This window comes from Hemicordylus capensis, chromosome 2 (assembly GCF_027244095.1).
Source record: "Hemicordylus capensis ecotype Gifberg chromosome 2, rHemCap1.1.pri, whole genome shotgun sequence".
Taxonomy (NCBI): domain Eukaryota; kingdom Metazoa; phylum Chordata; class Lepidosauria; order Squamata; family Cordylidae; genus Hemicordylus; species Hemicordylus capensis.
The window spans coordinates 291847153-291865207 of NC_069658.1; the positions used below are offsets into that span (position 1 = coordinate 291847153).

Here is an 18055-nt window from a genome sequence, read left to right on the forward strand (position 1 = left end):
CTCCGCAGTTAAACTAGTATATGTCTCTTCTCTCCTAATATCTTAAATGGAACAGTGTCACAGAAGAAACAGAAGCTTAAGTCATGTGGGATTTTACTTTTAAAGTGCTCCACATATTTCTTTTCAAAGCTATCTCTCATTTGTGTGTGCAGACTCTGTCCTTATTAGCATTTGAGTTTTGTCCCAGCATCTACAAGTTTTGGCCTACAATCACAGGGAATAGATCTCGGTTATCTGAAGAAAGTAACTCAGAATAAGCCAAGATTGGTCGGTTCAGACGATGCAACCAGTCTCTGCTTATATTAACCTAAATTAACCTAGGAAGCAGACGCTGATGCAGGGATAGAAGGGGAAGTGCCTGCCCCTGAAGCCTAGGGATATTGCACAGAGCCCAGCTTTATTCCCTATGACATCTGTACCAGCCCAGAGGAATTCACAAGCATGCCATAATGATGCTCCAAGCTCTGGAGAAAGGCAGGCAGGGTTGGCTCTTGCGAGTAAGCAAGAGGTGCGTTGCATCGGGGCGCAGCTTGCTGTGGGAGGTGCAGAGCGATGGCACTTGAAGAAAAGCAACAGGCTTTTCTATCTCTTTCAGGGCAGGGAATCTGCAGCCAAGTGGATTCCGAAGTGGATTGCAAGTGCAAAGACAGACAGACTCGCAGAGGTGGGGGGTGGACTCGGGCTTCCCATTGTTCTTCCAGCTGCCAGTGCCCTCTGCTCAGTCTGAGTCAACAAGTCATCAAGTCAAAACAAAGGGACTCTCTTTGTTTTGCAAAGGGACTCTCAAACAAACTTGACCAGAGCCACATAGAAAGAGGCTCTCCTCCTCCCCTCGCTTGCTCTCTGGGCTAGACTCTCTGTACATGCACATAGTCACTCCTCTTCTCATGTGTGAGGCTCTTCAGATCAGAGTGAGGAGAAAGGAGACACGGGGAGCAAGACCACAGGCACAGTCTCATTTCAAAGAGGAAGCATCCTTTATCATTCATATTTCAAAAACAGTGAGCAAAAATGGAGGGGTGCACATGGGGGATGTTTTGTGAAATGGGGAGATATCAGGCATGAAATTCGCTCTGTGTCTGTGATTCTGGGGATGGCAGAGTATTGAATGCAAAACATGCAGTGCCTGTAGAATCCAGGGCAAAAATGCAAAAATGCAGTATGTTTTAGTTGCTTAATACAGTATAATGTTCAATTTAATTTTCAATATGATTATTTTTAGTTAATTGAGTAGAATTTACAGGCATAGGTAGGGACTATTTTTAAAGGGTGAAAATAAGGAACAAGGACTACTTGAGTGTTTTGCCTGCTTAATCATGAATGTATGCACAAAATTGAGATTAATTGGCACAAAGAAAAAAGCCTGTGTGTGATCTTGTGTAAGTTTCAATGATGAGATAGAGGGGAGCAAGAAGGATTTTGTGAAGGTGGTTGTTCATGCTGGCCAGTGAATTGCTGTGAAATGAATACCTTACTTATATGTTACACCTTAGTTTAAGGAATATACATATGGATATCTCTCTCTCTCTCTCTCTCTCTCTCTCTCACACACACACACACACACACACACACACACACACACACTCCTCATTCAGTTCTAGACATGTAAAGGTAAAGTGTGCTATTGAGTTGGTGTTTACTCCTGGTGACCACAGAGCCATGTGGTTGTCTTAGGTAGAATACAGGAGGGGTTTACCATTGCCACCTCCCGCGCAGTATGAGATGATGCCTTTCAGCATCTTCCATGTAGCATGTGTATAAATGTGGTGTAGTGGTTAGAGTGCTGGACTAGGACTGGGGAGACCCGAGTTCAAATCCCCATTCAGCCATAAAACTAGCTGGGTGACTCTGGGCCAGTCACTTCTCTTTCAGCCTAACCTACTTCACAGGGTTGTTGTGAAAGAGAAACTTAAGTATGTAGTACACCGCTCTGGGCTCCTTGGAGGAAGAGCAGGATATAAATGTAATAATAATCTGTAAGGGAAAGAGGAGCCATGAGATTTCATAACCCCATGACAAAGGAACCTTTTCTTCTACAGTATATGCCATAAATAATATAGCTTGAGAGGCAGATACTTATCCTTTCTCAGCTATCCTGGAGACCTTACTTCTTGTAAAGTCAGAGCCAGAGGTGGGGGGCTGGAGGTGAGATATAATGTTTTTGCGTGCCACGATGTGCATGGCGCATTATTTGCGTGTAGGAACATAGGGAGATAGGAAGCTGCCATATACTGAGTCAGACCATTGGTCTATCTAGCTCAGTATTGTCTTCACAGACTGGCAGCAGCTCCTCCAAGGTTGCAGGCAGGAATCTCTCTCGGCCCTATCTTGTGGGTTTCCAAATCCTTGTGTGTAAATCTTTGTAGATATATGATGTACAAACAACTGCTTTGTATATAATTGTGCTTTGTTGGTTCAATTAAAAAAAACTTGTCCTATAAAAAACACACACTTGTCTTATCTTTGGAGATGCTGCCAGGGAGAGAACTTGAAACCTTCTTCTCTTCTCAGAGCAGCTTCATCCCCTGAGGGGAATCTGTTCCAGTGCTCACACATCAAGTGTCCCATTCATATGCAACCAGGATGGAGCCTGCTTAGCTAAGGGGACAAGTCATGCTTGCCAGCACAAGACCAGCTCTCCTCCTATTGTATCAGTTTGGATCTGTAACTGACATTTCCATCATTTCCCCCTAATTGTCCTTTCAAGCGGCAATCACAGAAGCTGATGACAAAGGTGTGCTATCCCTTTAAATGCCACAGGCCTTGGATGGTTCTAAGCCAGGCCTGCCTTCTGACAGATGGGATGGATTCTTCAGCCTTGAATTTTTTAAACAGGCTTGGCTGCTGTTCTGTGATGGCTTGCTTGAATTCTTGCAGTCCTCAATCTGGTCTCTCTCTTTTATTTTATTTTATTTTATTTTATTATTAGATTTATATACCGCCCTTCCAAAATGGCTCAGGGCAGTTCACATGATCAACAATTAAAACAAATTAACAATTAAAATCAAACTATTGAAACTGGGTAGCCATTCCCCAGGTCATCAGTATCTAGCCAGCAATGACTCTCTTCCCTGGTAAACTGACTTCCTGAAAGGGAACAGGCACCTTAGCTCTTTGCCTGCCCTTCCTCCTTCAGCTCTGACTCCATCTTCAGCCTTCTTCCTAAGACTTCTGTCCCATGCAGTATCTTCCACCCAATCTGCCTGAAACCCCCATCATAGGCCCTTAAATGTGTCTGCGTGTGTGAGAGAGAAAGAGAGTGATGTGTGCACACTGCCTTGATAGTGCTGCCCAGAACAAAACTCTTTCTGCTCACTGATGGTAAGAATTAGAGGGAACACTGGTGGGAGGGCAGGCATCTCGTAGAAGCTGGTGGGGAGAGAAAACAGTGCTGTTGTAGGACTGAAGGGAAGATTATCAAGTGACTTATAGAGTAAATTACGATGCCATCCACTTCAGTTTCTAACTATCCTGCAGGAACTGGGCTACATAGGAACACATATATCCAGACTATTTTATTAGTATAGAATTGTGTTTTCTTAATAAGTTACAAGTGATACTTCATTTGAAGTATTTATAGTAACCTATAAGTAACAGAGCCAGTGTGGTGTAGTGGTTAGAGTGCTGGACTAGGACCGGGGAGATCCGAGTTCAAATCCCCTTCAGCCATGATACTAGCTGGGTGACTCTGGGCCAGTCACTTCTCTCTCAGCTTAACCTACTTCACAGGGTTGTTGTCAGGAGAAACTTAAGTATGTAGTACACCGCCCTGGGCTCCTTGGAGGAAGAGTGGGATATAAAATGTAAATAATAATAATAATAATAACAACAACAACAACAACAGAAAACAGAGTTTAGATATCAACAATTAACAGAAAAAAATTAATTATTAAACGAAACAAAAAAAGTACTGTGAAACCCACTCATTCTGCTGAAAACCTGGCGCCCTCCCCACATACATTCGCCCGCCCTCTCAGTGCCCCCAGTCCGGCCCTGGTCCCTCCGCTCCAACCTAATCGCGCGCTGCTGCTGGCGCTGCTGTTGGCGCCGCTGTTACTGTGCATCACGTGGACCTGCCTGGCTCCTGCGTGCAGCATCCCAACCATCTCCCGTTGACGCCTTCTTCGTCTTCCTGCGCTCCAGACGCTGTGCTTGCTGTGACTCCCCTCTGAGCTTGTTGCGGGCATTTTGGGGGAAAGGTTTAAACAACAAGCAGCAGCAACCAGCCAAACCAATTCTCTAGCCTATGTTGTTTTCCTGCATGTGGGTCCGACCGTTCCCCTTTCCCTGCTCTTGAGGGAGGACGGAGCCGCCTGAGCATATGATATCAGACAGGGTGAAAAGCTGTGGAGGAGCTGCGCCCTGAAAGGAGTGGAAAACAGGTTCCCCTTTCCCTGCTCTTGAGGGAGGAGCTGCCTGCCTCAGCATATTATATCAGCGTAAACAATTAGCAGTCTGACATTTACTCAACTAAGTTTACTTCAGCTAAGGTTGAAACCTTAGTATAATTATCCCAACCTGATCCATTTGTTTGTTTTCCTGGCTGTCCATGGTATCCTCAAAAGTCTTCTCCAGGACCAAAGTTCAAAAGTGTCGATGCTTTTTCTATCTTGCTTCTTCAAAGTCCACATATATTATATACATAATTATGTTATATACAATGTTATGTACATAATTACATAAAATCTTTGTGTATTAAATTTTGAATACACACTAATTGTATTTTGAATTTTCAGTTTTCACGATAACTAAGGGCGCTCAACAGAATGTTGCATCTGGGCGCCAGATCCCCTAGAGCCGGCCCTGAGGCAGGGGACTCATCACGCTTGCCAGAGGAGGTCCATGAAACTTTGCAACATCCTTCAGTCCAGATTGAATTTTAAAGGTTGAGTTTTAAACAGCTTGCTTAAAAGAGGACCACATTTGAAATGCTGACTTATGCTAACTGAAGCAGCACAAATGGCAACAGCATTATAGATTGTGTGTGAACAAAGATATTGTTTATCTTCTTGAAGTATATCTCCAGCCGTGTCAGTGTACATGTAAGCGAGGGCTTAAGCAGCTTGTGCTTTTTTAAAAATGTGAATGCTATCATGAAGCGCAACCTTCATAATTTCCATAAACTTGAACTGAGATATTAAGGACACATTTGAAAAGTTAGATTTGATGAGGTTTTAAAACAGTTTTATTATCTGGCATTAAGAATACAGGGCTGAAGCCTTGCAAGATTATTTCCTCTAATACACTGCCTTATTTTCCTGTAGTGAATCCTGTAAACTTCCATCTTAAACAAATCCCATTTGTCTTAAGGCAGTGTCCGGTGGGGGCAGGGAGCAGCTGGTCTTACTGGTTCCAACATTCCCTCGATGGTCGAAGCCAGAGATGCCGTGGGTGGGGTGGGCGGCCAGGCAGAGCCAGGCTAGAGGGACCAGGGGAAGGGCAGGGGTGAGTGAGGGAGGAGGCAGCAGCAGACAGAGGCACAGCTGAGGAGGATAAGGGTGAGAGCAGCCTAATATGGCAGGGCAGAGGTCCAAGCAACGGGGGCATGGGATGTCAGGAGGGATTGGAGGTAGGTTCGGCCAGTGATGAGGGGCAGTTGGAGGGTGAGTGGTGGAGGTCTCCGGAGAGAGACTGACCCCACGGAGCCTGGAGGAGGACTCAGACTCGGGTGAACCAAACCCCCTCCCCTCAAAAACTCTGAGGCCCTGCCTGGGAGAGGTGAGAAGGAGAAGTAAACAAGATAACAGATGTGGAGAGGCCAGTGTCATGACAGGGAAACACATATTCCCATTGTGCATTGTTTCCAGGGAAGCTGATGTTTCTAACATTACTGATAAAGAAGCATGGGGTTTGCGAATGAGCAAGAGAAAGTGCGATCTCCTCTTTTGGGGGTGTGTGTGATTTCTCTGACAATGCCCTACATCAAATTCATGAGAACACCCTGTCCTTAAAACAGGATGGATTGTGGGGTTAGTATAGTTTAATCCAAGAAGCAGTGTTTTATCTACTCACTTGCTTTATTTTCTTCTTCTTTCATTTTCTGAGGCATTTGTTTGGGTTTCGGCTGAGAAGGTGCTTGCTGAAACATGTTCCATTGTGTGTCCATGCTTCCCTGATAGAAAGGAGCCTTGAATGTAACACTGTTCTTCTTATTATTATTATAAAGCCTGTGGGAACAATCATAATACAGTTGAAGTAAAAGTTTTCACCTTTTTACTGCAGTGTCCTCCACTATACAGCAGAAGTTGCTTTAATATCCAGCCAAATAACATGGAAAGCTTTGAACGATCTATATTCAAGCTACACAAAATAAAAGAACAGCATGTTTTAATCCACCAAGTATCTTTATTTAAAGCTTATTTTCTGCTAAGCAAGTGAGAGGGAAACAGTTGGATGTTAGTAATATCTAGAAGTATATCTTATTTTCATGTTTACTTTCCATTTGCAAAGTACAAAATGATTTTGCAAATGCTAAATGTATGTTGTTTGCAATATTTACAAATATCCAGAATCAATCAATAGGATAAGTTAGGCCTGTTTGGTGAGGACTTGCGGAAATGGTCCAGATAAGCCCAGATCTCAGTCTTGATTTCAGTCTTGGATCCAAACTTCTTGCAAAATAGTTGAAGTCTTCTCAAGTATCTTCTTTTGGCCTTAACTTTTATTGTCACCAGTATTTTGAACTACTCTTTTTATATCCAGACATTTACAATGGCTTCTCTATGGAATCACATACAGTGATATGGAACACTAATTATTATAGTAATTTTTTGGTATTAATTTATATATTGTCACTGATTTACAAGGTGCTTTATAGATTATAAGGATGAGTAGACATGCCGAATTCTATTCAGATGAGGTAATGGGATTATTTTATTCTGCTCTGCTAAAATTCCAGAGCAGATTATGAAAGCTGGAGTGCCTTTTGTAACACACAATGAGGCTCTTCTCACGAGCAGACCGGGCTTGGCTGCCCATAAGAACTTGCGGGAGCTGACCAGCGACTGGTGGCACCTCAGCAGCAAACCCGCCAAGCGAGCCTGCCCCTTAAACAGGGCTTAGGGAGCTAGTGTTCCCTTAGCTGTGGTTACTTGACTGTGTATCAGCACTGGTGCTGACACACTGACAGGCACCCACCCATCGCTGGGGGGATCACCACACCTCTGCGCTGCAGACATGCAGCACTGCTCATCTGGAAGCACATTTCATGCTCCCAACAGGAGTACTTGGTCATCTGGGGGTGGTGGTGGAGGTAAGTTTATGAAGCCTTGCCTACCGCCCCACCCACCCAGTTCTGAGAATGACCTCACTAACTCACTGAGGAGAAGGACCCAGTGCTCTGTAGCAGACTGCAGAGCCTCTCTGCTAATAAGAATACCTCCAGGTTTGAAGGACATATTTAAAAGCAAGCGAGGTGCTCCTGCTTCCCATGGCAGAAGCTTTCCAATCGAGCAACAGAGAAATAAAAACATGCCAATTGCAGGTTCAGAGTCATTCATGTGTGGAAGAGGGTCCAGTGCAGGGTTCCCATTGGGGTTTACTGAACCGCCATCTCACATGCTCTAAGACCTCTGCAGTAGGGAGAGAGGGCCAATACACCACCTTCTGCCTGCAAGTCTCCCTTTACATCCAGGGTAGGTCTGCAACTGGCTGCAAAGCAATGGGTCCTGAGCCCTCTCCAGGAATAATTCCACCTCTCTTGGAAGCTGTAGCTCCTGTGCAGATTAAAAAATGCTTTTGACATTTGGTTTAATTCAGGTAGGGCTGCACAACTTTGGCCCTCCTGTAGATCTTGGACTGCAGCGCCCATCATCTCTGGCTATTGGCCACTGTGGCTAGGAATGATGGGAGCTGTGTGGTCCAAAAACAGCTGGAGGGCTGAAATTGTGCAGCCCTGATTTAGGGTAGTGAATACACAGCCCCATCTATGATTATTCGCCATAGATTAAGGAGAACCTTAAAGGTGTAGTTCTTTTTCTGAGAGGATAATGGGAGAAGGCACTCATTTGTTGATGAAATAGTTGGTTTATTAAAATGTGAGTCTTGTCCTTTGTTTGATTTAGGAGATTGTTGTAGTGTGGTATATTAGTGCAAGTAAGCAGTATTCCTCTAGCTGAAAAAAACACATACAGGAAGTACTTGCTGTGTTTGCTTCTGACCTTGTCCAGCAGCAGCTGATGTTTTAGAGGAAAAGACATGCTTGCTTCAGTAGACAGCTGTAGGATAATCTATTCCCCACATCACCCTAATCCCTAGTAGTTAGAGAGAGGCCTTTCCTCGGATGTGTGGGATTTTGTAACCCTTTTCTCCCAACACATGCAAACAAAGAAACCAAGACTTGTGGCTTAAAACCCTCCTCCTTTGGAGATTATTTTCATCTGCACAGATGCCCTGTTCATTTTTCAATGTTACTTGGAATTAATCCTTAGAAAAGAAAATGAGCTCCATGCTTTAAATTAAGTCTGGTTTTATTTTAATGCAATGTGAGATGAGCTGAGATTCCTTTTCATAAATGCCTTTCCTCCCTTCCTTCTAAAGGCAGCAATATAGATTAAAGACTGCCAAACAGATCTGTCCTACTCATTCCCAAAAAGTTAATTGTAACAGAAGATGCTGAGAAATATTCACAATCCTGGTTTTGAAATGAGATAGAGCCCCTCACCAGTCTGACACAGCTATCAAATTGTAATATCAGTATTTAAAAATGGGAATTATTTTGTCCTTTCAATATGCCATGTTTTCAGTTTAAAGTCAGACAGGTAAAAATTATTATTATTATTATTTTACATTTTATATTCCGCTCTTCCTCCAAGGAGCCCAGGGCGGTGTACTACATACTTAAGTTTCTCCTGACAACAACCCTGTGAAGTAGGTTAGGGTGAGAGAGAAGTGACTGGCCCAGAGTCACCCAGCTAGTTTCATGGCTGAATGGGGATTTGAACACGGGGCTCCTCGGTCCTAGTCCAACAATCTAACCACTACACCACTCTGGCTCTCTAAAATATATAGAGATATATTTTATAAATATAAAATGTTATATTCTTTGAAATCCATCCATTTTCTGCTCCTTTCCTTCAATTTGCCATGTTTGGGCTATGAGGCAAGAACACAGTGTTAAGATAAGAGCTGCAACTGGAGTAGTAGGAAATCATGGAGAGATAATTTCTGTGAACCCAGCTTCCCACACTAGTAAGGTATTACAAAAAGGGGGTTCTATTTTGTGATCAGTTGTAATCATTGCTTTTAAACAGAACCAGGTTTGAAAGGCTGACGTACAGAAGATAATCTGTGTTCTGTTTCAAAACTTGGGAAAGTAGCTAAAATTAGTAACAGAAATCCCCCCCCCCTTTTTTTTGGTATCCTACAAATAGCTTGTAAAGCTGTGAAGTTGTGAACATTTCAACCCAATTGGCAGAGAGTTGTTTGAATCTGTGTCTCTGCTTTGGAATGTGTGTACGTTTCCTGCCTTCCAGGGGAAAAAAAAAATAGGCATATGGCAAGTCCATTGATTGTCCTTGATTTGGGCAGGCATTTCTGTATCTGAAACTGTTGACTTTCTTGTTAAATTGTTGATCTCTCATTCTGTTTCTCTGAGACTTAAAAAATATTCAAGGACACACACAGTCCCTTCAAATCACATCTGCATGCCACATTCACCTAGCCCTGATTATCCAGGTTTACTGCATCAGTTTCCCTCTTAATATCTCAAGCATTTTATTTTTCATGTGTTATCAGTCCTATCCCAAGAGAAAGCAAGAAAGACTGCGTAGGAAGCTATTTGAGAGAGCTTATCTTTGAAACCATGGTGTTTTGTGATTTTTTTAAAAAAGAGAATTAAATATGGATTAACAAATTGAGAACTGACACCATCTAGGGAATTAAAAGCATGAATAAAAAAAGAGAATGGCAAACCAAATAGCTTCCCCCCACCCTAGCATGTTAAATAAGGCAGCTGTATTTCCATATTGCCAGTTTTAGGGGCACAAGGTGGGTCTTGACAGCCCTGGCCTTAGGACCGCTTTGAACATGTTGCTGATCAGGTTAACCTTGCTTACGTATGTGGTAGGGATGTGCGAAACGTTTTGGATACAAAACGTTTTGTACCCAAAACAGCCTGTTTCGGGTGTCTTGTAGACAAAACAAAACACCCATTTTCCAGATCCAAAAGTTTTGTATACAAAACAAAACATCCCTGTTTCGGCTACAAAACGTTTTGTTGTTTCGGACCTCCATTTTATGGTGATCTTGGAGTCAGTCTCCATTTTGTGTTTGACATCTCTTTGAATTTCCCACCCTTCCAGCCTTCTGATCAGTGACCTAAATCATGGGCTGACCTGCTGACAATTCCCTCCTTGTTCCCCATTGGATCTTTTGCTTCTTCCCACTCTTTACTGACCCCACATTGGCCAGAGGAAGGGTTGCTAACCCATGGGGTGCTGGGTTCTGCTGTTTCTGTGGTGTTCTGAGTGTAGATTCTCTGGTAGCATATGAGAGTGGATTCTTGTTTTTCACTGAAAATCTCATATGCTACCAGAGAATCTACAATGAACACCTCAGAAACAACAAAACCCAGTACCCCACAGGCTTGTGGGTGTGGGGGTGTTTGGCACCCTATGTGCACTACACAACTCCTCGATCTGGGCGACCCCAGTGACCCCTAAGTGGAATTATTGGGCTGCTGAAACCTCCATTATTCCCCATGGGAGAAATCTTAAAGACACGTAAACTTCAACAAATCACAAAAGATCAGCCCTTTGCCCAATTCCTTTGAAATAATTCTGGAAGTTTCCTTGCCCCCATTGGGCACTACCACCCACCACACTCTGCTCTGGGTCATCCCTTTCCCCTTGATTTGAAGCGATACATTTGCTGGAATCCCCATTATTCCCTATGGGAAAATTCTTAAAGATGTGTAAACTTAAATAAAATTCACAAAGAAAATCAGTCCTTTGCCTAATTCCTTTGAAATTTGGGTGGTAGCTTACACCCATTGGACACTATCACCACCACCCATTCTTTTTGCCCTGGGACCCTTTTTAAAAATCCAAATCGATTCGGATTCGGATTTGGAAAATTTGGCTACAAAACAAAACAGGGCTGATTCGGATTCAGAAAATCTGGGTACAAAACAAAACGGGGATGTTTCAATTCAGATACAAATCGAAACAAGAAAATTCCAAAATGCACACCCCTAGTATGTGGCATCCTAGAACGTCTCACATCAGCCACTGTGCCTTAGCACACCAGGAATCTACTGTTCTATCAGACAGGCTGCTCCATGTGAACGTCATGTACGGCCCAATTCAAACTTCAAGCTGACTGCATGGAATGTCATGCAGCTGCACATGTTTTTAGCCCACCTGGCTTCATATTTAAATTGGGTCTTAGAGATCTTTGCTCTGAACTGGGGTGGGTGGGTGGTGAGTGGGACCCATCCGTCATCCCTGGACCAGAATTAATATTAGAAAAATGATGCGCAGATATGGAGGCTGGAGTCCTGAAGGCAGGAAGATGCAGCCATCTGGAATCTATATTCTGTCACATCCAGCACTGTGTTTATCTATTTGCAATTAAGCATAGATTTGTTTAATCTGTGATTATAGGGGAGGCTCCTCACTAAGAGCAGGTGGAGTGTGGCCCTCCCACCTTTGAGGTGTCCCTCACTTTTCCCCATCTTCTTCCCCCATTTTGCTGAAGTGATGGACACCTGCAATGCTCTCCATCAGGCTACAAGAGACTTCTTCCTCTGCCCCCCCCGTGCCTATCACCTCTCTAGTGAGGGGGGGAATCACCTTTGCTTATTTCTGATGTTAAATTGTCATAGGCAGGGTGTCCTTCCTGAAAGATGTACCTATCAGGCACAGCCACCACCCCCCTCACCCCCCAGTAATGCATCAGGAAGAGGATGCAATGTCATGATGTTGCTTCCTTTCCTGGTGCATTGTAGGGCACGACCAGGAAAGGAAAGACGGCGATCTGAAAGGAAGCCGATTTCTTCAGAGAAGCTGGCTCTTCGTTAAAAGGTAAGCCCCACTCCACATCTGATAATATTCAATACAATACCAATACAAGTTGGTATTGTATCAAATTGGTGGTACCGAAGACGTTTTTCATCGGAATTGTTTCTGATGAAAAATGCCTTGAAAGGGCTGGCATTGCCTCAGGCACGATTATCGGGGCTGATGGAATGCACAGCCCAAATGTGTAGGCTTGTGTCCTCATTATGATAACGAGGAGCTTGTGTTTGTTTCTGAGTCCTCAGCCATGGATCCGCCTGTTGTTATCCCTGTCTCGGCCTACCATTAGCTCCCTGCCCTCCACCCACCAGCCCCAATGGGGCAGCAGCCGCCACCTCTGAGTGCTTTGATTGTGGTCATTCTGTGGAATGGATTTCTACTTCTATTTAAATCACTGAGATTTCCTTCCATACAATGAAAATGTGACTATGTCCAATATTTAATTGGATAGTTGACCCATTTAGTCCTGTACTGTCTCCTCTAAATGGCAGCAACTCTTTGAGATTCCAGACGGAGGTTTCCGCCAATTTTGCTTCCTGAGTTTCTTTAACTCACGACAGTGGGTACTGAATTTGGAACCATATGGATGGAAATAAGGGAGCTATGGGCCCTCCCATGCTGTATGTACTGTTATTTTATTGTGCATGTACAACTCTGCCCCATTGTTTTCTGTGTCAGAAAATGGGGAATCCCTTTGCTGGATACAGTGTATAGTCAATGGCAGAGGCCCTATATGTGAGGACCAGTTGTACAAGGAATATGTCAGTGTGTTCAGGATCAGAGTGCAAGTATGACCTATTCTATTAACTTAACTAGACGAGTTGGTGATGTACATATACACACTTTTATTGTTCTCCGATAATGAAAAATATGCTGTACTGTAAAGTTAAGCTCAAAGTCCTTTAAAAAAAACAAAACACAACGCTAATTTGGCAGTTTGTTTTGGGAGGCACAAACCCCCCAGATCTATTTTTTCCCCTCATGGGAACTAAAGTGGCTTAGCTTCTGTGATGATCTGTTGCTGCTGCAATTTTTCTACCCAAAGCCATGCTGACTTCATGAAGAAAAATAGTTTCATCTTTTAAAAGAAAGCTCTCTCTTTAGAGCAAAGTTGCAAGAGGAAAAAGGAAGACCCATTTCTAAGAGAGTTGATCTCTACCATTTCAATTTTGTTTTGCACTTTTTGTTTCAGATGTGTGGTAGAGGGATTTTTTTAAGCCTTGCTTTTGCCCTCTGCTCTGGTTTTTACTGAGAAAATTAATCTGTTGTTTATGGTATCATTGCTGTCACTTTGGAAATGCTTTTATTAAGTCAGGGTTTCAGTGTTGTGACTTTGCCATTGGATCAAACTAGAAAAATGCTGGACTGCAAAGGATGGGCATGGCTTGTGTCTATGCACACTTTAAACACTAAATAAAGGCTTGAGACTGCAATCCTGTTAATGCTTACTTGGAAAGAGAGAGGTCTGTAGCTCAGTGGCACTGGAAAAGACTCCTGCCAGATACCATGGAGAGCTGTTGCCAGTCAGTGTAGAGAATGGCAAGATGGGACAATGGCCTTACTCTGTATAAGATACCTCCATATGCTCATATGGAAGCAAGCAAGCCCCCAAGCAGACTAACTTCTAAATAAGCATGCATAATTTGGTTGGACTCCAAGATTTGTAGCAGAAACAGCTATCAATAATATGCTTTGAAGAAGAGCACACAGACTTAATATGATACATACCTAGGCCTTCCACTTTGCACCTTGCAGATATGCATTTGCCTTTAACACATCAATACATTGGGAGATGAGGTAGCTGTTGGATGCTCCTGCCTGGAGTAGCCACTAACGTATGGGATTTTATGTATGGACTATTGCTGCTTCAAGATGTGGTAATGGGCCCTGGCTTAGATGATTTTAACGGTGGAACATGTACATTCATGCAGGAGAGGTCTATCAGCACCGGTTATTCATGAGAGTCAGTGTAGTGTAGCAGTTAGTTTGTCTGACGAGGACCAGAGAGACCTTGGTTCAATCTTCACTTCAGTCACAAGAACATAAGAACAGCCTTGCTGGATCAGGTCCAAGGCCTATCTAATCCAGCATCCTGTTTCCCAAGTGGATCACCAGAGGCCTCTGTGAAGTGTACAAGCAGGAGATGAAGGCATTGCTTGTCTCCTGGGCACATTCCAGATTACAGCCACAACCGCCGTAAAATGCTTCAGCTTGGCGCAATTGAATTTACAATGTAATTAAAGGGTGTTATGCAAATACATCAGCAGGGGGAGCAGTCTTTTCTAGTTTGCCCAAAACGCCCTAAAATGGAAAGATACACCTATTTTTTAAACAACATTGTAGGACTAAAACGCAAGGATAAAATCCGAAACAAGGCGTCGGAAATGTGAATGGCACCTTGCTGCTGCAGTGTTGATACACAAGCAAAATGGAAGCACACTTTGCAGGTTCGTTGTGACAGTGTGGTAAGGGTTAATCTGGAACGTGCCCTGCTGTTGTTTCCCTGCAACTGGTATTCAGAAGCTATTGATAGACCAGTCCTTCATTGTCTATGCCCCCTTTCGGTGCTCTGGGCCAATGCCCAGCCAATCAGTTGCCTCCGCCGGCCAAACAGAGCTCAGCCAATCAGGTGCCTCCGCCAGCCAAACAGAGCTCAGCCAATCAGGTGCCTCCCTGGCCAGCACGCATTGCCTTGCCACATCTCCATGCTGGCTAAGAGAATTAATTATAAAGATTGCTAGGTGGTCTCTTACCATCACTTTACCTACTTTGAGTCACGTTTCTCACTTCACTATTAGTGCAGCTTCTGTCCAGGTTGGCCACTTTTCCTTGATGGGAGAAGAAACATACAAAATAGGAGTTAAGCAGCTGTGCTTTCTCTTGGTCACCTTTTCTCTTGGTCTAGGGATGTGCAAAACGTTTTGGGATCTGTGCCCGAAACAGCGAATTTCGGGTGATTCGGGGCCGAACCAAATCACCCACGAAAATGTCCGAGAAATTTTGGGCACAAGCCGAATCACCCGAATTTCGGGCTCGAAAATTCGGGTGATTCGGACCTCCATTTTTTGGCCTTCTTTTCCCCCCTCCGTTTTGAGCTATGACGTCTATTTGAATTTACCGCCTTTTTGCATCCTATTGACTTCAATGCAAAAAGGTTGGATGTGATGTCTGCTCGAATTTTGGGTGCCAGTGGCAAAATTGTGGGGTGGGGTGGTAGTGCCTAATGGGTGGAGGTTACCACCCCAATTGCAGAGGGATTGGGCAAAGGGCTGATTTTTGGTGAATTTCTGAAGTTTTAGTGTCTTTGGGGCAGATAGGGGCATAACGTGGGATCTGTGCCCAAAGGGTAGGGTGGGGTGGGGTGGGGTGGTAGTGCCTAATGGGTGGAGGCTACCACCCCAATTGCAGAGTGATTGGGCAGAGGGCTGATTTTTGGTGAATTTCTGAAGTTTACGCGTCTTTAAGGTTTTCCCCGTGAAGGGTGTATTGCTTCACGTCGGGGGGAAAGGGGTGTCCTAGAGTGGGGTGGGGTTGGTGGTAATGCCGGGTTGGGGCAAGGAAGCTACCTGAATTTTTTCAAAGGATTTGGGCAGAGGGCTGATTTTTGGTTAATTGTTGAAGTTTTCGCGTCTTTAAGGTTTTTCCTCATAATAAGTTATAATGGAGCTTTCATCAGCCCCATAAGTGCACTTAGGGGGTGCTGGGGTGGCCCAGAGCGAGTGGTGGTGTAGTGCACATAGGGTGCCAACCACCCCCATGGGTTTCTAACCCATGGGGTACAGGGTTCTGTTGTTTCTGAGGTTTTCTGAGTGTGGATTCTATGATAGCAAATGAGATTTTCAATGAGACACCATGAATCCACTCTAATTTGCTATCATAGAATCCACACTCAGAAAACCTCTGAAACAACAGAACCCTGTACACCATGGGTTAGAAACCCATGGGGGTGGTTGGCACCCTATGTGCACTACACCACCACTCTCTCTGGGCTACCCCAGCACCCCCCAAGTGCACTTATGGGGCTGCTGAATGCTCCATTATAACTTATGAGGGAAAACCTTAAAGACGCGTGAACTTCAACAATTCGCCAAAAATAACCCCTTTGCCCAATCCCTCTGCAATTGGGGTGGTACCCTCCACCCATTAGGCACTACCACCCCACCCCACCCTTTTGGCACAGATCCCACGTTATGCCCCCTATCTGCCCCAAAGACACTAAAACTTCAAAAATTCACCAAAAATCAGTCCTTTGACCAATCCCCCTGAAATTTGGGTGGTAGCCTCCACCCATTGGGCACTACCACCCCACCCCACTATTTTGCCCCTGGGACCCACTTTATTGCCCCAAATCAATTCAGATTCAGACCTGAATAAATTTGGGTCCGAACCAAATCGGGGGGGGTGATTTGGGAGGGCCATATTCGGCCACAGAACAGAACGGGGGTGTTTCGGCTCAGGTCTGAGCCGAAACACCAAAAATCCGAATTGCACACCCCTATTGGTCACCTATCCCACCATTTCCATGGAACTGACCTGCTACTTTCTTGACTATTCTCTGGTTTCAAATCTGTCAAACAATTCTGTTTTTGCATCCCTCTGGCATCCCTCACAGAGTCCTCAGTTCATCCTGAGCTTTAGCCTTCCCGATTGTTCTCTTGTACTATTTCATTGTTACATGTCCCTCCTTCTATTTCCGATGCATGCTCGTTTGGCAGCCACATTGGCTTATTTGTTGTCTCCTATTATTCCTTCTCATGGGAATTCTTTGTGATTGTGCCTTTTTCAAAATCTCACTTTTCAGCATCTTCTAATCCCTCTGGGAATGTTTTTGTCCTTTAAGATTTCTAGTCATGAGATCCTGTCTAACCCCACCCACCCGCCCTGCGCTTATTGAAATCAGCATTTCTCAAATCCTGGGTACCCATTGGATTACCCTTAATTTTCCCTCCCCTTGCTATCACGAATTCCAAGATAATGTGGTCACTTTCCTCAAGCTTTCCACCACTTTCACTGGTTTGATGAATATGGAGTCTGTACATGTGTGGTTTTGATTTTGTGAGCAGCTCACCACACACAACTGGATCCTTTGTACCACAGTCACACCTCAATGTAAACTGGTGTCTCAACAAATTGATCCTGTAGGTCTCCTACTGGTGTAAGCAGATGCTGCTTGGGTTTTTGTTTTTTGTTTTTTTAACTAGAACTCCAAGTCCAATAACTGGAGCCAGATATCAAATAATGGCTCAGAGTAGAAGTGGAACTAGGTGCAAAACTGTAGCTCAGGGGACACTGCTAGTTGCTTACTGTACCTTTTGAGCCATCTACTGGGATAACCAGCATATACAAGTACACATCTACGTTTGAGTTATTATTAATTCTAATAGTATTGATATTCTAATAGATTGGCATCAACAACAGTTTCCTAGTACACATCACCCAGTAGGCCCTGATCCACCTTCTGCCTAGCCCAGTCTAGTGTACAATATTTCATGTGTCATAGTCATTGGACACTTTATTTTACAGAATAACAGGATTTTGTTGTTCTGTGATCACATTAATTTGAGAGAGATGAATAGAATCAGTCTAGACTGGTGACAAACTAGCTTTATGAATACATGAAAATGCTAGACTGTGCTTTTAAAAGAGCAGGGAAAATACTTTCAAGCTTATTTTGGGAGGTATAATTAAATTTATCTCTGACAGCACTTGTGCAGGTGTGATGGGGCTAGCAAAAAGCAGCTGAGTCTGAACCCTTTTGGTTAAATTATTTCTTTGAAGACTCTAGTGCCCCAGAATGATGTATCTTGTGCTGAATGGTAAAATGGACAATGATCCACACAATAGTTGTGACAAGGATGCAATCCTCTTTGAACTTTTATAAAATCAACTTGTTATATGTAGGGGAAGAATGGCAGTTCAGTCCCCAAATACCAAAGCAAAACCAGTTTTGTGAGAAAGCAGCAAAGCAAAAGGTCTTGAGACAGTTCTTTAGTATTGAAGAACTACAATGATTTATTTAAAGAAAAGGTTACAAACAA

General features: G+C 43.7%; 1 protein-coding gene across 4 annotated transcripts in view; it reads left to right on the plus strand.

Annotated features, from left to right (window-relative positions):
- GRM7 (glutamate metabotropic receptor 7) overlaps window positions 1–18055 on the plus strand; it is a 715175-nt gene that overhangs the window by 314713 nt on the left and 382407 nt on the right. The window contains exon 3 of one of the 4 annotated variants that reach the window (XM_053296401.1): window positions 11948–12023. The exons of the other annotated variants lie outside the window; for them this stretch is intronic. Coding sequence (XP_053152376.1) covers window positions 11948–12023 — 76 coding nt within the window. The remainder of the gene's footprint in view (window positions 1–11947; window positions 12024–18055) is intronic. 4 annotated transcript variants of the gene reach the window in all.